We start from the raw sequence: 19958 nt of genomic DNA, 5'->3' as shown, positions 1-19958 counted from the left end.
GGATGTGTGCCAGCATAATTTTCTCAAACAGCTTGCCTAGGATCGAGGTAAGACTAACCGGCCTATAGTTTCCCGGGTCCTCCTTCCTGCCTTTTTTGAAGATGGGGACCACGTTGGCCCTCTTCCAGTCCTCCGGTACCTCTCCAGAGCACCACGAGTGCTCGTAAAGCCGTGCCAGGGGACTTGCAATGACCTTGGCCAGTTCCTTTAGAACTCTAGGGTGGAGATTGTCCGGGCCGGCTGACTTGAATATGTCCAGCCCCTCCAGAAGCTCCCTAACTAAATCCTCGCTAACCCATGGTCCAGGTGTGCCTCCGCCGGGGCCCGAGGGGGGCCCAGCAGGGAGGTGACTGTTCTGGTCCCTACTTAGGAAGACGGAGGCAAAGAAATTGTTAAACATGTTAGCTTTGTTGTCTGGTGTGACGACCAAGTTTCCCAACGCATCCTGCAAGGGCCCCACATTACCCAGGACCTTCTTTTTACCCCCTATGTATTTAAAAAAGGACTTCTTATTGTCCTTAATCTGGTTAGCTAGTCCCAGTTTCATCTCTGCCTTGGCCTTCCTAACTACCCCCCTACATCCCTGAGCAACTACAGAATAGTCCTCCCTGGTGATGACCCCTTCTTTCCATTGGGTGTAAGCCTCCTTTTTAGCAAGGAGACATTCCTGGATGCTTTTGGTGAGCCATGGAGGCTTGTGTGCTCTCCTGCTCCCTTTGATCCTCGTTGGGATTACCTTCTTTTGGGCTTGGAGGATCGTCTCCTTAAGGAGCGACCACTCTCCTTGGACACCTGGCTCCCCTCCCCTCCGGGACCTCAGCGCTTCTCCAACTATCCTCCTCAGCTCGTTGAAGTTTGCCCTCCTAAAATCTAGGGCCGCTGCCTTACTGCATGCCTTTGCCACCTTGTGCTGGACGGTGAATTCCAGCAGGCGATGATCACTGTCGCCCAGGTGGTCGAGCACCCGCAGCCCCCTCACCAGGTGGTTGCCCGTGGCCAGCACCAGGTCCAACAAGGCCTCTCCCCTGGTGGGGCTGTGCACCTCCTGGGTTAGATGGAGGTCCTGCACTCTGGCCAAGAACCTCCGTGAGTAGTCAGACCTGGCTGACTGTTCTTCCCAGCAGATGTCCGGGAAGTTCAGGTCCCCCATGACTACCACATCCTTAGCCAGTTGATCTGACCCATGTAAGATGGATGACAATCAAATTTATTTTGCCCTTTTCTACCTGTCTTAAAATGATGTCCTTTACTACTTGTCTTAAAAACAAAAGTAAATCTGAACCAGATATAGATACACCAGGACTTTGGTGTGGACTCCAAAACTTGAAGTCAGATCCTAAACTAGCAATTGCCTTCATTTTTATAATGGGCTTGTCTAAACAGTCTTGCTTTGGAATCTTTGAACACTGGGTCCAGAACTGTCCGCTGCAGGTGGCATCTATACGTGTTAAAAACATTTTTTACTTTTTTTAGATGTACATTAAAGTGAAATTATTTCTTAAGTACTAATCAGCACACAGGAAAATCCACTGTGGGTTCTTATGGCATTTAGAGAATGGCCTACATACATTGCAAAGTGAAAAACTCACTCCAGGATTAGGCATTTGTTTGACAAGTTATCATCACTGTTGCCTATGGATGGCATCTTGCCCTTGATTACACACATAAAGAAAAAGCACACAAGGAGCTTCCTCCACACAGGGCACCTAGGATTTCTACTCTACCTGGTTCATCTGAATAACACACCTGGGAGATGCCCTATAGCCCCTATAAGGCATGAACTGAAACATTTGGGGTAAATCAATACCTCAGGCCCCCCTGATCTTCTGGTATCTTACATGGAGGGACCGCTGGATATAACCCTTTAGCAGCATAAGGGGCATTGCAGAAAATGTGGGCTGCAACCTCCTCTTTAGTCCTCTGTGTACTAGCTTAGCAGCAGGATGTCTCCTGGCCCTTCCCCCCACCTCCTGACCCCACTGCAGAACAGAGCAGCTATGCCTGGATTTTACAGCTATACAGAGACCTCAAGAAACAGCTCAAATGGGTGCCCTTGTTTGTTTGCTGGGATGCTGAGTAAACTCTCCATGAGAAGGATCCGCACGAAGTCCCACACTTGCTTCTTGGCAGGGTGTGGAGGCAATGGGGCTGCTGAGGGATCACCACAGCCATTTTCTTTAACAGCAACTGAATCATCAGAAGATGAAGAGCTTTTGCAGGTGCCCTATAAAGAAAGCAGGCAGCAATACTCAGGGAAAAGTGCTTTACTTTCATCTGTCCTTACAATCATATTCACTGCTTACTGTAAATTCCTTTCCTGCCATAATTAAACGTAAGTGCCACAGGAAACACATGGGCAGGAACACAATCTGGCCTTGAGAACAGGGGGTTGAAAATGTGGGCTCCTGGGTTCAATTCCTGCCAATGTCACAGACTCACTAAATATATCTAAACTGAGCTCTAGAGCACATCCTTTCCACCCACTGCTATTAACATGCTCGTAACTAAGAATGCTACTCTGGGTCCGTCCTCCTTGAGATCTCAGTCCCCAGATGCTGGAGTGGCCACTGTGGAGTACCAGAGCAGCTTCAGTGCTTGGGATATGTAGGTGGCAGGGGAATGAATGTTCGAGAGAGTCCTTTCTGAGACATGCTACCACTACAGAGTAGGCATATCCACTGTAACCCTGGGCAAATCCTTTCACTACTTTGTGCCTCAATTTCCTCATCTCTAAAATTAGATTCATACACAAAACTTATATCAACATTTCATGAAGCCACACTACTCCAAGACTCAGGGATAGAAGAGACTGGATGTAAAAACAATAAGAGCAGTGGAGAAGCTGGACATCTAACCAAGAGGGCTGGTTATAATTTGTATGTGCGCAGCACTGTTAACTCCCTCTCCTCCAGCTGCTTTAAAAGTAGGAATGCAAGAAAGTGCTGGCATCTGGGTGTGGTTGGTGATAGCAGCAGGACTAAGTGTAGTTTCTGGGGGAGGGAGGGACAATGATGGGAGAAACAATGATGAAGATAGTTTTCTGTGGGTGTAAGGGAAAATGGCTACTGCATGCTTCAGCCAAGATATGGGAGTAGTCTGAGACGGGAGAAGGAGGCTCAGAAGTGGGCAACAAGAGGCTTTCTCATTCTTGCTGAGAAAGTAGGGCAATCAGTTAGTTACCTCAGAGGGCTATATATGAATGCGCGGAGCCTGGGAAACGAGCAGAAAGAATTTGAAAGTCCTCACAGTCACAGAACAATGATGTTACTGGAATAACAGAGACTTGGTGGGAACTCGTGTGACTGGAGCACTGTCATGGATGGATATAAATTGTTCAGGGAGGACAGGAGGGGAGAAAAGGGGGAAGAGTTGTGCTTTTGTAAAAGAGCTGTATAGTTGCTCAGAGCTCCAATATGAAACTGCAGATAGGTCTGTTGAAAGTCTCTGGGTTAGGATTAGAGGGGAAGGTAACAAGGGTGATGCCATGGATGTCTGCTAAAAACCACCAGACCAGGAGGATGAGGTGGATGAGGCTTTTTTCAAACAGCTAGTGGAAGTTTCCCAGCCACAGGCCCTGGTCCTCATGGGGGACATCAATCCCCCTGACATCTGCTAGGAGGGCAATACAGCAGTACACCAGCAATTCAGGGAGTTTTTGGAGAAGGTTGGGGACAACTTCCCAGAGCAAGTGTTGGAGAGACCATCTAGGGGCCATGCTCTTCTTAACCTGCTGCTCACAAATAGGGAAGAATTGGTGGGAAACACAGAAGTGGATGGCAACTTGGACAGCAGCAACCATGACATGATTGAGATCAGGATCCTGAGAAAAGGAAGGAAAGAGAGCAGCAGAGTATGGACCCCAGACTTTGCAAATGCAGAGTCTGATTCACTCAGGGAACTGATGGACAGGATCCTCTGGGAAGCCAGTGTGAAGGGGAAAGGAGTCCAGGAGAGCTGGCTGTACTTTAAAGACACCTTACTAAAGGTGCAAGAATGAACCATCCTGATGCGCAGAAAGACTAGCAAGAATGGCAGAAAACCAGCTTGGCTTAGCAGAGAACTCAGTAAGCTAAAACACAAGAAGAAACATTACAAGAAGTGGAAACCTGGACAAACAACCGGGGAGGAGTATAAAAGTATTACTAGACAAGCCGGAGATGAAATAAGGAAGGCTAAAGCGCAACTGGAGTTGCAATTAGTTGCAAGAGACAAGAAAGGTTTCTGCAAGTATGTCAGCAACGAGAGGAAGATCAAGGAAAGTGTGGGTCCTTTACTGAGGCAACCTAGTGACAGATAATGTGGAAAAGGCTCTAGTATTCAATGCCTTTTTTACCTCAGTCTTCACAGGCAAGGTCCGTTCCCAGACTACTGCACCTGGCAGCACAGTTTGGAAAGGAGGTGAGCAGCTGGCAATGGTGAAAGAGCAGGTGAGGGACTATTTAGAAAAGCCAGACATGTCCATGGGGCCAGACATGATGCACCAGTGGGTGCTCAGGGAGAGGGCCAACGTGATGGATTCACCAAGATCAAGTCATGCCTTACCAACCCGATTGCTGCCTTCTATGACAACATAACTGGTTCTGGGGATGCAGGAAGATCAGTGGACGTGATATACCTTGACTTTAGCAAAGCTTTTGATATGGTCTCCTACAACATTCTCGCAAGCTAGTGAAGAAAGTACAGATTGGTTGGATGAATGGACTGTAAGATGGACACTGGTTGGGTTATCAGGCTCAAACTATAGTAATCAAGTATTTAGTTGGCAGCCAGTATCAAGTGGAGTATTGGGTTGGTCCTGGGGCAAGTTTTGTTCAATATCTTCATCAACACCCTTGAGGATGGAATGGGGTGCACATTCAGCAAGTCTGCGGATGACACCAAGCTGGGTGCAGTAGTAGATATGGTGGAGGGTAAGGTTCAACAAGGACAAGTGCAAAGCCCTGTACTTAGGACAGAACATCCCACGCACCAGTACAGACTGGGGACCAACTGGCCAAGCAGCAGCTCTTCAGAAAAGGACCTGGGTGTTACAGTGGAAAATAAGCTAAATATAAGCCAACAGAGTGTCTTTGTTGCCAAAAAGGCTAATGGCATACTGGGCTGCATTAGTAGAAGCATTGCTACCTGATCAAGGGAAGTAATTATTGTGCTCTATTCTGCACTGGTGAGGCCACATCTAGAGGACCATGTCCAGTTTTGCCCCCCACCCCCACTATAGAAAGGATGTGAACAAATTGGAGAGAGTCCAGTGGAGGGCAATACAATCATTAGGGGGCTGGAGCACATGAGAAGAGGCTGAGGCAACTGGGCTTATTTAGTCTGCAGAAGAAAAAAATACTGATGGCAGGGGGCAGGTTATAGCAGCCTTTAACTACCTGAAGGGTGGTTGCAAGGGGGATGGAACTAGACTAAACAGTTGTTTTAATACTCGGCTTAAATAAAAGGGTGAATAACATGCTATCAAATTTAGTTTGATTATACAAAGCTCTTCCCCCTCCCCCTCCCCCCCTGACTCCCAGGGCAGTATGGGCTGATTCTTACTTGCATTCCAGGATGGAAGACAATCATTGCCAAGGCCTTCAGGAAGTTGGAAGAACACCATACTGGGTCCTGAGGGTAGCTGTGGTATATCAGGCAAAGGAACTGGATGACATTCCCAGGATAGACCATCTCCCAGGAGTTCTCTGTACCTGCAGTGGGCTAAACACAGACATGTGTGCATGTTGTTGGAGCTATGCTTTACTCATATACATCTTTTCCATTGCTACTGGCAGCTTGTTCACAAAGACTTGAACAGTCTCAGTATGACCATTCCTGGAGAAGCCACAAACTGATTGTTCCTAGGCTCACAGAAGTCACTCCTCTTCTAAGCCAGAACTCTACTGTAATGTCCATACAGCTGGTACTTCCTCACTACCAAGAATGAACAGGGGCCGGAGGGATGGGAAGGATCTAGCTCCAAACATGCAGATCCTGGCCACAAGCCCAGGTAGATATAATCTGAAGATGCCTCTTCCCCAGCCATAATGGCACAACCAGGCCAACAGACATGTTACCATCAGCTCTGGCTGCCACCACCCCTCCACCCAGCATCATCACGTAACACACTGCAGCAGGCTTCAGTACTGCCTCAAACAGAACTGGTTCCTTCCCTTCCTCTACAGTTCCCCTAGCATACGCAAGCATATGCTCACCTCGTTCACCATGCTCGTCACCATTTCCAGCAACAAGGTCGCTGCCTCCATGCACAGCCCAGCCGTGAGGATGTTTTCTCTGCAGTGGTTCTGCAGGAGCCACTGCAGCATGGAGTCAAGATCCGACTAAAAAAGGAGGAAATGAATTGAAGAAGAGGACACTGCCGGGGACACAGCTGGTCCTAAAATCTTCAGAAAGGTTTCACTCTCTTCATCCAAGGATATGAGCCAGTAAGAGCTTTAATCAGCACCACCTTCCCCAGGTTCCTGAATTTCCCATGATGGAAGCCAATGATTGACCCTCCTTGAATGTTTGAAGCAATTAGGAAAAAGAGGCTTAGGGCTTGTCTAAAGAGGGACACTCAAGAAAGTTAATCTGAAATAACTTTTAGAGTTCATTAGTTAAACTTGATTAAAGCAGTATGTGGACAGTCTTAAAGTGGCTTTTTTTTGGTTTACATCCAAAGTGATGTTTAACTAATCTACTTTAAACATTAATTCAGATTAATTTTCTTGAGTGCTCTTGTGCAGACAAACTCTTAGGATGTATGAGGGGGTAAGCAGCATTATCCAGCTAAGGCATACAGCAAACTCATTCATATTACTAGCCTTTCCATGTCCTTACCTTGGCTGCTTCCAGTGGTTCACACCGTGGGGTTGCCAAGAACAGACCTGCCACCAGGAGGTAAATCTCAGGGATGTGAGTGTGTTTACATAGAGAGGTCTGCAATACTGTAAACCCAAAAATCAAGTAGGGGCCTGGGTTAGGCACCGGAGACACAGTTTTTAGATTATCTAAAAGCAAAGAAAAAAAATCATGCTTAGAAAATCTCAGACTGATTCCTGCATCAGGATGGGGCAGGGACTAGTGATGACCAAAGACTACCATTCCTCTGCACCATAAGCCATTCTGTCATCCCCTCTACTATAACGCCAGTTGCTCAAAGAATTCCACAAAATTATAAAACAGAAAACTGCTTTCCATCATCACATGCACTGCAGGAAATTCTCCCTCCAAGCTCCCCACACTACATAAGATAATGAGAAAAGAAGGATCTGAAGTGATGACCAGAGCAAAAGCTGACTGACTGTGACAGGGAGCTTAAGGATCCTGTTACTTTAAGACAGTGGTTCCCAATCTTTTTTTCTGTGCCCCTACTAGGAGTGGAGTGCGGCGGCAGTGGTGATGCTCCAGGGATGATGGAGCTTTTGGCACATAGCGCAGCTCATCTTTTCATAGTTTCATAGTTAGTAGGGTCAGAAGGGACCTGAGCAGATCAAGTCTGACCCCCTGCCATGGCAGGAAAGAGTACTGGGGTCAAATGACCCCAGCAAGGTGATTGTCAAGCCTTGTCTTAAAGACCCCCAGGGTAGGAGCCAGCACCACTTCGCTTGGAAGTTGGTTCCAGATCCTAGCCATCTTGACCGTGAGTAGCGCCTCCTGATATCTAGCCTGAATCTACCCTCTGCCAGCTTGTGACTGTTATTTCTAGTCACTCCTGGCAGTGCTCAGGGGAACAGCGACTCCCCCAATGCCTGCTGGTCCCCTCTGACTGGTTTGTAAAAGGCCCTCCAGCCAGTTGGCAACCCATGTGACTGTGTAGGTGTCAACACCACAGTCCCCCAGTTTTTTTAATGAGAACGGGGTGAGAGACAGTGTCGAAGGCCTTCCTAAAGTCTAGAAAGACTACATCCACTGCTACCCTTGCATCTAAGGATTTTGTGACCTGGTCATAGAAGGCCACCAGGTTGGTCTGACAGGACTTGCCTCTAATGAACCTGTGCTGGTTGCCCCTAAGCATAATCTCCCCGACTGGCCCCTCATGGACATGTGCCAGAATAATTCTCTCCAAAAGCTTACCCAGGACTGAAGTAAGACTAACTGGCCTATAGCTTTCTGTGCAGCACCACCAGCATTGTCCCCACGACCCTCATTTGGGTCACCACCTGTGGTTGGGGACCACTGCTTTAAAAGAAAGACTGCAGCAACTACAGCCCAAGCACCTAAACTGGGGCCAGCTGTAAGAAGACCCCTGCCTAGGCAATGAACTGGGCAGCAATGTAAAGGAGAACACCTGCAGCCAACCCAGGGAAGTCACCTGACCATAAAGGGACAGGGCTTAGGAAACATATAAGCCTAGGGCCTGAGCCAGGTTAGGGCAGTCTGATCATAAAGGCTGCAGAGGATAAAGCTCCTGGGCAGGAAAGCTGCAGAGGAGCCCCTAGCTGACACCTGGCCTACCCTAAGAATAATACAAGTAGAATACTGCTGACTTGCAAGGGAATGTGACCTACAGCAGGGGGAAGGTTTGTGATGCAGGCAAGGAGATGGTGCTGTGTGTAGATCCAGTCAGGAGTTTGGATTATAGCCTGAAGGCTTATTCCTGTGTTACAGTTTTCTGCCAGTGGTTTGGGGCAGGACTAAGGAGTGATGGAAGTCCCAGCAGAGCCTGCAAGCAGAGTAGGACAGAAACAGTACCCAAGAGCAGAGCAGAGACAGAGCCTGAGAGCAGGGCACAGCTGGCTCAGTGCCCAGGAGTAGGGAGGAGGCTGAAGCCCAGAAGCCAAGTTCAGTACAGTTGGCCTGGACTAAAAGGCCCAGTGAAAGGAAAGGGGCAGAGGCTGAGAAGTCCAAGACCCTTACAAGGCAGATTGATTGGATGGTAACATCTGAAAGGTATGGGTGTGGCTACAGGGGAGGTCAGAGGCTATGAAATCAGCCCTTAAGGCAATTAGTGCCCAGGGGCCATGGATAGGCCAGGAAAGCTCACCTAGCACTTGACGGACAAGACTGAGACCATCAAGATCCAGGAGCAACCTGCCAGCTGGCAGATAATGAGGGCTCATTCAGGGACTAGAAGGCAGCCTCCCTTTTTACCAATTAACCAATTACATCAAGATGCAGCAGACGGGAGAAAAGGGAGGGTACCCATAGACCCGAAGTGGGGCAGGCACCACATGGTCAGCAGCAAACATTGCAGCCACTACTGGGGCCCGGTGCATGCTACATGACGACTGAATATCTAATAGACTTTAAAGGTCAGTGTGACCTCTGATAAAACACAGGGCAAACATCATCTTCCCACCACTGCTGACCCTGGAATATGATGCAGAAAGCAACCCTTCCACCCGCACAAAAGAACCTAAATACCAAAATCCCAGCCCCTCCCTTTCTTCAACCTGCCCTTCATTTCAGCCCACACCAAGTTCCATTTCAAGTCAATGGGAGTTTTGCTATTACTTACAAAGGCAACTGGATCAGGACTTTTCATACTATGTTCAATACCATTTTCAAGAAACTCTTCCTCTGGAAAAGAATATTTTGGGAACAAGCCTTAGGCCTGGGACATACCCATTAGGATATCCAATCCCTTAGAGCTGTTTTCCAGCCAATGTCCAGCTACCACTCCCTCCTTGAACATGTTCAGCAGGGTGTGGTTGTGGAGGAAGCACAGAAGCAACTTGACTCCTAGCACTACTGTGCTTGAGTGCAGATGGCTTTGTGTAAACAACAGGAACCAGTCTGGCCCCAGTGTTGAGAGTATCTCTCCTTGCAGCCTGGAAGAAATAAGGATATGAAAAATATACATGTTAAAAACAAAGGACATTTTTCAGAAATGTTCTAAGTGATTTAGGAGCCTAAGTCCTTGAGGGGAAATCTTAATTGAAATTTTAAAATTTTACCTATAGGCTCAAAACAAGGATATTAATTAGCATGTTCATTCAGTTAAATAAAAACATCAAATCCCTAGCAGGCCCCAGCTATCATTTATTCCCAGACAAAAAAATTCAACATGAAATTATGGTTGAGAAGATGCATCACTAATTTAGTGTAAAATATATTATGGGGATATTGTAATTACCCCAAGCATTCTAAACCCAGGACACTCAGAATAAAGGCTTAAATTTAAAAGAAATCCAAACCTATTAAGGGATGGAAATGCACAGTTTGGGCACTTAAGTTTGGGCACTCAAGCAACCTTAAACCAAATCTACAATGATCCAAACATCATATGGTTGATATTAAGTGACTGTAGTGTTCATAACTACAGTTTGGATTAAACTCATTTTTAAACACACAACAGATTTATTTTCCCTGCGCAGTGTAGAGGAGACAACCATCATCTCTCTGAACTTGGCCTTTAATAAATGCAGAGAAAATATTGCTTTTTTAAAAGGAGATCACTGTAACCCTGAAATACATTCACTGGAAAAGGTCTTCAATTCAAGCCTCTCTCACTGACTGATGAGATTCAGCTATTAATAGTGTGTTCAATGATGGTCAATCACAGACAAAAAAGCATTTTAAAAGACCTAAACCCTACTCTACTCCACTCTGAAATGGCTCTACTTACTTTGAGGACAGATGAAGTTTGTCTGAATGCATTACATCTAACAGCATCTTCAGTAACTGATTTCGGAGCCAGATTGTCTTTCCAGATGTTTGGCTTAAGGCTACAAAAATCAGAAGAAAATATAAAGTAGAGAAGAGACAAAACATGTGTTTCAGTGCTTTGATGAACAACCTTGTTTGCATGAGGCTTGCCCAGGAAAAAGAAAAATCTCACGGGTGTTTAGCAGGCTAGAGAAGTTCAGACAAGAACATCTGGACATGGGCTGTATGGTGCTATAAGCACTAGTCACTTCTGAGATCTGTTTCCCAAGCCCTTTCTTCAGAGAGATTTAAATCTAGACTGAGAAAAATGCTGAAGAATAATCCATAAGGAACAATCCTGGACTCGCCAGGAAAAATAGTTAGATGGAATGACCAAAGAGATGTTTTCAAACTCCAGTTTCTGTCTATGGAGGTTCAAGCTATATCAGTGTATATAATATATTACAATGTTTACATATGTGAGATCCAACAAAATTGCTGTCAGGACCAATATAAGATTTTAGACTGAAAGAAATCTGGACAACCAGCTCTTTCAGCAGCTATGTCAGGCACAAATAGCTTAACAGTTTAAAAGATGCTTAATTTAACTCACTCAGGTGTACACACTTTGTAGGACTAGACTATAGGGTTTGCTGTCATAACCATGTCAGTTGAGATGTAAAAAGATCATACCCTGTAGAAAACATTGCTCTGTCAACTAAAATCACTGTGGATACAATTCTGGCAGCAAGAAGCTGCAACTGCAGATAGTGCTTTTGCGTTTAAGTGGAGTCATTGTATCTGTGGCAGCAGAAAACGTACTTCTGCCAGTACAGCTGCACCTACAACAGGGGGCTGGCTGCCCACAGGTATACCCTAAGGACACAGACAGAAGTGACAATTTTCCCCAAACTGGCCCCTGAAAGCACTCTACAGCTGTGACCAGACAGAAATACATGGCTGCAAAGTACTTTGAAAGGGCCTGATTCTACAAAAATCTGAACCCTCATTGCACGAGAGTTCAGATGAAGACATTTCAAAACATAGCATCTATTGTAATTTGTGTCTGTCTGTCTGCCTGCCAGCCTCTGACCTGTTGCCAGAATGAGAGGGGAGGGAAAGGGAGCAGAGGGAGTTTTGTCTGGGGGTTTCTTCATTTCCTACTGAAGGGTGAGTGTATTGCAGCCCCCACAAGGTGGAGGGGTTTCAATCCACCCACCCCATCCCCCAGTGCCAGCTAGGGAACCCCTAAAATGAGTTCCCTCCACTCCCTTTCTCCCCTCCCAATCTGAAAACAGCAACAGGCTGGGAGGGAGAGCCTGGGAGGGAGGGGGTGCCATTGCTAGGGGAATCCCAGCAGCTAGATTACCACCCCCTGGAACCAGCAGTGAACTTCTGTTTGGTGGAGGTACTGTTGTAACTTAGAAAGCTTCCTGCAAAGCGTTCTGAGTTACAGCAGGGAGCTGCACTTCTGTCTGTGCCCTTAGAGCATTTAGCCTGAACTACATGGGTATTTCCACTCACATTCCACGAAGATCTCCCACTGTGTCCCCTGGGGCATCTAGCCCTCCCAGTGCCTCACAGCAGTGCTCTGTAGCCTCTAGGAAGATGGGCAGTATTTGGCCATCCATCAGACATTGTTTAGAGGGGCTCCTTACCTTCTTCCTGCCCATCAGAAGCACCTTCCAGACCAATCTGATTTTCATCCACAGAAGATGGTTTTAAAGTGTAAACAAGGAACAATCCAATCCTTTCAGAGAAAGGAAGTTACCTTTGGTTAGCAGTGTTAATAACTCTCACAAATGCATAGTGTGTTCATAATAATCTGACTTTATTTAAAGCCTCAGTTCCTGAAACCTTTCAATTGTGTGAGAAACTCTGCTTCCATAGAGAATAAATGTAAGCTGTAGCCCTCGTGATTTCAGGGACACTTGTAACATGAATCCTAAAGGCTCTTAAACCAGAAGGCAAATAAAAAGGATCCTTCAACTTTGGTTTTAAAATTCTGTAGTTAAAAAAAATCTCAAAATGTTGGGAACCTGACCTATGTTTGAACCACTAGGATTGGCAACTCAGGTCTGTATGTTCTTGGGAACTCTCTTCCAAGTGACCCAACACTGTGATCACCATCTGGTCTCCAGGCACACCAGAACTAGTTACGAATCTACAGCAACTAGCCATAAGACAGCCATGACAAACTCATTTTTACCTATATTCTGCTCAAATATGTTTTCCAATTTTCATAAAATCTGGATAATGCTATGCACATAAATGGCACTTCAGTAGTGTAGCCATCATTGCCACAGATTGAATGGAGTTCTCTAAAGGATAAAATAACACATGTTTTGAGTGATAGCTCAGAAGTTGTGATGTAGAATAGTGTCACCCAAGTTATGGGACTAATAAGAATCCTGACAGATTTTAGTGATGCTGACAGCCATGGACACAACAGGTCCCAGCATACAATGCTGCACCTGGAGCTGGGATTATGTTAGGAATCAAGATGGCACTTTGAATGCTGAGATATATAATCATCTCTGTAGCCTACATCTCCGTGGAGGATGGCTGCAGCACTGTCTGGATTACCAGTACTCCACAGGTTGGCTACTATGCTGACCAATCTTGATTGAGCTATAGAATACAGCACTATTATATTTCAAGATGTTCTTTTATTAGCTAATAATTAATGCTTTAAATTTTCTGAGCCAAGAGATCCATGCAAAAGCCACAAGTGCATTCAAGAATAAAATGGGCAGTGACTTAAACACTGACCAAATAAGGCATTCAGATAACACACTAAACTGGGGCAGGTAGTGATACATTTATTTGCCCTGAATACTACCTCAAACTTTGGGTAGACCCATTTAAGTTAAGTTATCCGTACCCACCATGAGTATGGATCACAAGTCTGGCCTATGGTAAGTCTCACTCACATGAACAGGGCTGATCTGAATGCTGAACTGGCTTGTAATAAATAGGCTTTCCCTTTTGGTTTATTGGCAGGGATCATCCTATACTCATTCAAAAATGCAAAGATTGGGCCTGTAGAATCCCACATAAGCACACCCCTGTGCTTGCATGGGAACAACTCATTTACAAGTTGAGAATATATTGCAGAGTTCAATCTACCTTAGAATATCTTTGGTGTTGAAGCAGCCCTGCAGCAGATGGGAGAGGATGGAACAAACAATGGTGACTCTTGAGCAACTTATCTCAGTGTCATTGAAGAGGAAAATCAGCTTGGGCACCAGCTGCACTTGGTAGGCAACTTCAGCGTTCCAATTTCCATCTCTGCATGAAAGCAATGGGAACATTAAAAGCTTTTACTGGAAAAAGCCAAATCTGCTGAGTTTCTGCTAAAAGGATTCTCAGATTGCGCTTACAATTTGTACCTTTGACTCCTGATATTGTCTTGGCAACTGATCAAAACACTGTCAGAGAAATTGAATATGTGTCAGGGATAGAGATCTGAAGCCTTCTTCATGTGTTTCCCTCCTTCCCCCACTGCTCCCTTCCCTGGAAGCTGCCATGTTTCAGACAGTTCAAAGGAAATGAAGTTATTGACTTTAAAAGTGGTGCACTGGTAGGAATAAATACTGTTCTTGTAAAACTCAGCAAGAAACACCAGACAGGATTATGAGTGGCTTCCTAGTGCCAGAAGAGTGGAATCCATAGGCTTGCTGTAGGAAGCCACTTCAGGCTTGCCAGATCTTTCCAAATCTACTTAACTTTATGTTGGAACTTGTTACCAATATTCTTTTCCCTGCACAAGTTTGAGGGCTTTAGGGGGTATAAAATCAAAACTCTTTAGTCTAAATTTCAATTAAATCTTACATTTTTCACCAAAAATAAATTTTCTTTCAAAATATGTAATCCCCAATTATTTTTTTTTACAAAAGTAATGTCATACCATCCCTGAAAAAGAAAAAGAAAATGAATAAACAAAAACCTGTTTTTCAAATTAAATTTCTCTGTAAAGTACTCAGCATACTATAAGCAATGAATAAACAATTAATAAATGACAACAAATCATCCTCAGCACAATCTAAAGATTAAATACCAAAAGGAATTCCAGACTAAATTGCTGTCACCAGTGAAGAGACTGTCTACCCAAGAGAAGAGACCGTCTACCCGCTGTTTGAGTCAGCTCTTCTAGACACCTCATTGCTCTAGGAAAAAGGTGTACTTAGAGCTGGACTGCAATTCCAAATCTAGTCAGTCTGGACTTGTTCTCATGCAGCCCACAAAAAATGAGACCTGTTCAAATCACTAAAAATGACTTAACAGGCCTTTTCTTTCTCTAATACTGGGATATTCAACTTCCAAGTGACCCAGGGTTGCATGCCCCATGAGCCAAACTAGGGAAGGCTGCATCAAGGTGACTGTGGGCCCCCGGGCCACAGACCATATGAATGCCCTTGCTGCTGCAGCCACATGGGCAATTCTCAATTCTATACTGAACACCCACACCGGCAGCATGCCCCACACTGTGCGGCACTGGGATTTACCCTCCATTTCTCACGCTGCACACCACTGACTGCCCCTATGGCAGGGGTAGGAAGTCACAGCTAGTGGAGAAAGGGAGAACCCAGAGCCCTGGCTGCTGTTGCAGCTGGAGCAATAGGAGGAGCAGCAGCTAAGCAGGAACCTAGCGGGTTGCAATCAACCCAGTTAACTGATCAAATCATCACCTGGTGAGTGAGGTCTTTGGATCACTGGCAACATGTAGGGAGTGCACACGATGCATATGCACTCCCTGAGATTGGCCATGCACCCCCTGGAAGTGCCAGCCACAAAGCCAGAAGTGCCAGTGGAAGTACACTTCCGGTTTCACCATTTTTGCCACTGGTGGTTCTCCACTTGACAACTGGCTGCTGAGGGACAATCCCCCCAGTTTGTGATCAGCTGGGATAGGCACCAGTCACCAATGTTTTGGATCCTGTTACTTAACTAACAGGGTCAAGTAAAGAGAGTTGGTTAGCCATGTTAGTCTAAAGCCAGGCAGAAGGCAGGGCACGGTAGCACATTACACACTCACTGCAGAGAGGTAGTTAGATGTATTAGGGACTAACTGGTTCACAGAGCCACAGGCTTTTGTAGGTAACATCCTACTTCCTCAGATGCTATGAACAGATTTGCAAAAAACAGGGGTTCTAAGTAGAAAGGAATGTAAATACAGAGGAGAGAGGAAGGGTACACTCCTGAGAGACGCACTCCTGAGAAAGGCAGCTAACCCACTAAGGGACAAAGGGAATAAGAATGCACAGTCTCTGTTGAGACCATAGTTTGCACAGTCCAGTCTTTGAATAATTTCTTGCTCCACAATTTCACATCCAAGTCAGTTTTTAAAGTCTTGTTGTTTAAGAACAGCTCCTCTGAGGTCAGTGAAGGAACATTCAAGGAGGCTGAAGTGTTCTGCTATGAGTTTCTGTGGCTTTCTGAAATTAGTGTCAGATTGGTGCCCATTCATTCTTTCATGTAACAATTGTCCCATCTGTCCAATGTAGACAGGAGAGGGACACTGTAATCTGGTGGTGGTATAACATTGATAGAGGAACAGATGAATGAGCCCTGGATGTTATAATCTGTGTGTTTTGATCCAGTGATGATGTGGCCTGGGTTGATAAGGGAACACAGCTGGCACCTGGGTCTCTGGCAAGGCCTGGTGGCTTGATAGCTGTAGCCTATTAAAGCTTACACCTCTAAACAGTATCTAAGGAACAATCTTACCTTAGTATCTAAGGTACAATCTTGCTCAGGATCAAGGAAGTTAGGGCTTGGATTTTCAAAGGAACATAGAAGATACAGTTGCCTTCATCTCCCATAGGTTTTAAGTATCATTTGAACATGCAATTAGATCCCTTTGAAAACCCCAGCCACAATTAATGCTAATTAGTGATAAGCATAATTCATTCCATCTCTGTCTTAGATTTGGGTATATACCTGGAAGACTGCAGAATCTCCAAGAGATGTGAAAAGACAGTCAGGTCGAGATTTTCTGGTGCATTTAACCAAAGCTGAAAGACAAATGAACCATGAGATATCAAACTTCTTAAATTCAGCTTCTTTATTAAGATGGGACAAAATAAGTTATTTCTTTTTAATGTATCTTTACACTTTTGTAGCAGGTCGCCCTCACCCTGGTCTCTCAAAGTGCTTTTCATGCATTTGCTGGTCCTCATACAATCTATGGAAGGTATTAGAGAATAACCCTTTAAAAGGTAAGGGAAACTGAAGCATATTGAGACTGCCCCCAATGACTCAGTAGTAGAGGCTGACAGAACCCAGAAATCTTGATTTCCATTTCTTCTGCTCTGAGCAGTGACAACATCCTCACTAGCTCTTTCACATCTGAAATAACAAGAAAGGAAATGTGCAATGCAAACAATGAAGTCTGAGCCAAACGGCTTGAGGTAGCATGGGTCGGGGGGTTAGAGCACTGGACTGAGCAATCTGACTATATTAGTCCTCTTCTATGTCAGCACAGGCAGCCAAGTGTTTTCACCTCAGTTTCCCCTTTCCTTCCCTGCAATGGAAACAATAATATCTTCCCTTGTAAAGCATTATGGCTGAAATTAAATAACATTCCTTTGTGGCTTGCTGGCTGCAAGCATAAGGAGTAACTCTGGAGAACTTTGGTGTAGGCTCAAGTCATGTTTGAAACCACATTGCAAACAGCCCCAAGTCTGAAAGGTTTTAGTTCAGACCTCTCTCTGTTAAGTTCAGCTTTGCACCAGACAGCAACACAAAAGATATTTCCACAGAACTATGTACATACCCTATCGTCATCTTTAATCACACAAGCAGCTAAGGCATGTTAAAAGGTTTACCTCAAAGTTGCAGAGAACATATTGGAAGGCACCACAGTTCTTGATAGCTGAGGACTCAAAACCAAGCTCAGCTGTGCCTACTATGGAGAGCACCAGCTGTAAAATCCTGGTGTTTAACAATTGTGTCTTCCTCTTAAGTAAGTATGCCAGGACCTGGAAAGTTATTAATGAATTCTTTTAATTCAACAGATGTAGTGAGCACAGGAGAAAAAGTCTTCTCCATTCAACTTACTGCATGCTTTCCTGTACAGCACAATCAGCTAACAGGATTTACATATGCACGTGCATCATCCAGACATGCATCATCCAGTACTTGATGCTTATAAGTGAGCTTCAAGCAGTGACTGAAGTGTTTAAGGTACATCTAAAGCTTGTGGGAGCTATAACTGACAAAAAATTTATGTATATAATTTCTGTTTCTTGGTTGCATTTGAAAAGAGCAAAATGCATGTCAATTTGTGGAGTATGAAAATTATAGCATCTAATGTCTAAATGTTACGAACAGGCAAGGAGAGTTCACTGCACTATTACTCATGGAGTTACACTTTGAGTTATTTGTGCATGGAGCTGGTAAAAACCAATTGTTAATCTTTTTTGATGAAAAAAGATTAATAATAAAAAAAGATTACAATGTAAAAACAATGCTATTAATGGCATAGTTATTACATTTTTGTAAAAACTATGCCATTTCTCAAGTAAGGTCTATTAATGAGACAACTGCTGGCTGATTTGCAGAAGTGTCCAAAACCCACCATGTTTCACAAATGGTAGAGAGAACAATTTTTCATGTGAAAAATATGTCAGAAAATGGCTAAGTAGGAAGTACTTTTGAAATGAGTCTCCTGGTTAAAAGCTTTAGCCATCCAATCAGAGAACAAAACTACCCCCATATGACATAGATAATCATATGGACTGGAAAAATGTATAGCAAAGAATCAAAGGATTCATCTAAACTGCTTGCTCAGCCAAGAAGTGCATCCCCAACGCATTGTTCTAGCACTATACATACAAAGCTGGAAGTGAGGTTAATGAAGCAAGTCTGGGGGCAGCCCCTGCTATCACTCTGGCCTGCTCTGTCTCACGTATGCTTGAGTTCCCAAGTAACTATACTCAACAAAAACAAATTATATCTATGCTCCTCAGTTTGCTCAAACCTGGTACAGGTTTCCCCCAAAGTCTAAGCCAAGTAGAGTTTCAATTGTGAATGGTAATGATAGCCAAGTTTGGGATAGACCTAAGTCAGTATACATTTCAGAATACAGGCTGTTCAAATCAGTTCCCAAAAGACAGCATTAAAAACCCATCACTGTCAATTACTGGAAGTCTCAGCACAAAGGAGTCACAAGCTGGCTGGGCCATGTGGACCATGTGCCCTGCAAAGTAGTTTCCTGGATGAGGGTTAAAGAGCTTTGGCAGAGAGCTATGCATGAGGGGAGCTTGCACATAAACTACCCTCTCTGTCTGCTCTGTGGCTAAGGTCTTAACAGAATGGCCAATGTAGTACCTTCCATTATTAGGATGTGTACAGAAAGGCTTCTTGTGCCTTCCTAGCTGTGTCTGGAAGTAAGTCTTCCCTGGTCACACTCCATATCACTAACTGAGCTGTTGTGGCATATTTGTGAGGTTATGGGCCCAAGATTTAGAGCCCACACCTGCAGCCCTCATTCTCAATTATGTTGCAACTCACACGGGACTACATTAAGGGCTACTGAACTGAACTTTTAACATTTTACTCCCAATGTTCCATGGGCCAAGTCCTCAGAGGAGCTAAACACACACAATGTAAATGAGGCAAGTGGCAAAAGCAAGTTGGCTTGTTCTCACCTGGTATCCTCCTATATGCCTCATCAGCTTTTCACTCATTGGGTTGCTGTTCAAGACAGAGTTCAGGACTTTGACAGCAGCATACATAGCATGGTCATCACGGCCCATGGCAATGAGACCTAGTAGAATGGCAGGGCCCCCAATGAAGTTCAGGCTGTTAGCTGCTGGCGATGACTGGAACACTCGCACCCCTGAAGACAGGTCAAGAGTTAACAAACCCTGAAACAGCATGGGCTAAATCTGCTATAACATGGGGAGGGACATAAATGGAAGCATGACTGCAGTACAGACAGGCAAAATCACAAGATCCTGTTGATACGTGTGATCTCATCACAGGAAGGGCATTTGTTCTGGAGGTGGAAACCGGGAAATCTTTTATTTCTCTTGCATTTAAAAGTGAGGACAGTGCATGTGTTTAAATAAAGAAAGAAATCTAGAGCAGGATCTGAGCAGCTATGCTAGAATCTGGGTCAGAACTTGGAGAAGTCTAATTTGCAATCTGAATCTTGGCCATTATAAAATAAGGCCCAGCCACAAAGGTCAGTTGTAGGACAGAACCTCTCCAAAATGTAAGACTGTTCTTATCCAGGGTTTTGGTTTGGGATCAGTTTGAACAAATCTACAATATTTACATGAACCAAAAAGTCCAAGAGCAGTGAGCATTCCTGTAAGACAGATGAACAGAAGCAGAACTACAAGAGGAAAATACAGTCTTAAACAAGGACTCAACTTCTA

At 44.7% G+C, this 19958-nt stretch overlaps 1 protein-coding gene across 1 annotated transcript in view; it reads right to left on the bottom strand.

The window, feature by feature from the left end:
• WDFY4 (WDFY family member 4) overlaps positions 1 to 19958 on the bottom strand; it is a 291265-nt gene that overhangs the window by 180896 nt on the left and 90411 nt on the right. The window contains exons 22-32 of the mRNA XM_090058037.1: positions 19224 to 19414; positions 17400 to 17552; positions 16513 to 16586; positions 13699 to 13860; positions 12228 to 12319; positions 10550 to 10649; positions 9547 to 9752; positions 6820 to 6989; positions 6195 to 6320; positions 5542 to 5700; positions 2027 to 2224 (exon numbers count right to left, since the gene is read on the bottom strand). Coding sequence (XP_089914163.1) covers positions 2027 to 2224; positions 5542 to 5700; positions 6195 to 6320; positions 6820 to 6989; positions 9547 to 9752; positions 10550 to 10649; positions 12228 to 12319; positions 13699 to 13860; positions 16513 to 16586; positions 17400 to 17552; positions 19224 to 19414 — 1631 coding nt within the window. The remainder of the gene's footprint in view (positions 1 to 2026; positions 2225 to 5541; positions 5701 to 6194; positions 6321 to 6819; positions 6990 to 9546; positions 9753 to 10549; positions 10650 to 12227; positions 12320 to 13698; positions 13861 to 16512; positions 16587 to 17399; positions 17553 to 19223; positions 19415 to 19958) is intronic.

The sequence above is a fragment of the Crocodylus siamensis genome, chromosome 7 (assembly GCF_052110815.1).
Source record: "Crocodylus siamensis isolate JL-2025a chromosome 7, ASM5211081v1, whole genome shotgun sequence".
NCBI lineage: Eukaryota > Metazoa > Chordata > Crocodylia > Crocodylidae > Crocodylus > Crocodylus siamensis.
Note: the sequence above shows the minus strand (reverse complement) of the source record. Positions and strands in the feature narration are given on the sequence as shown.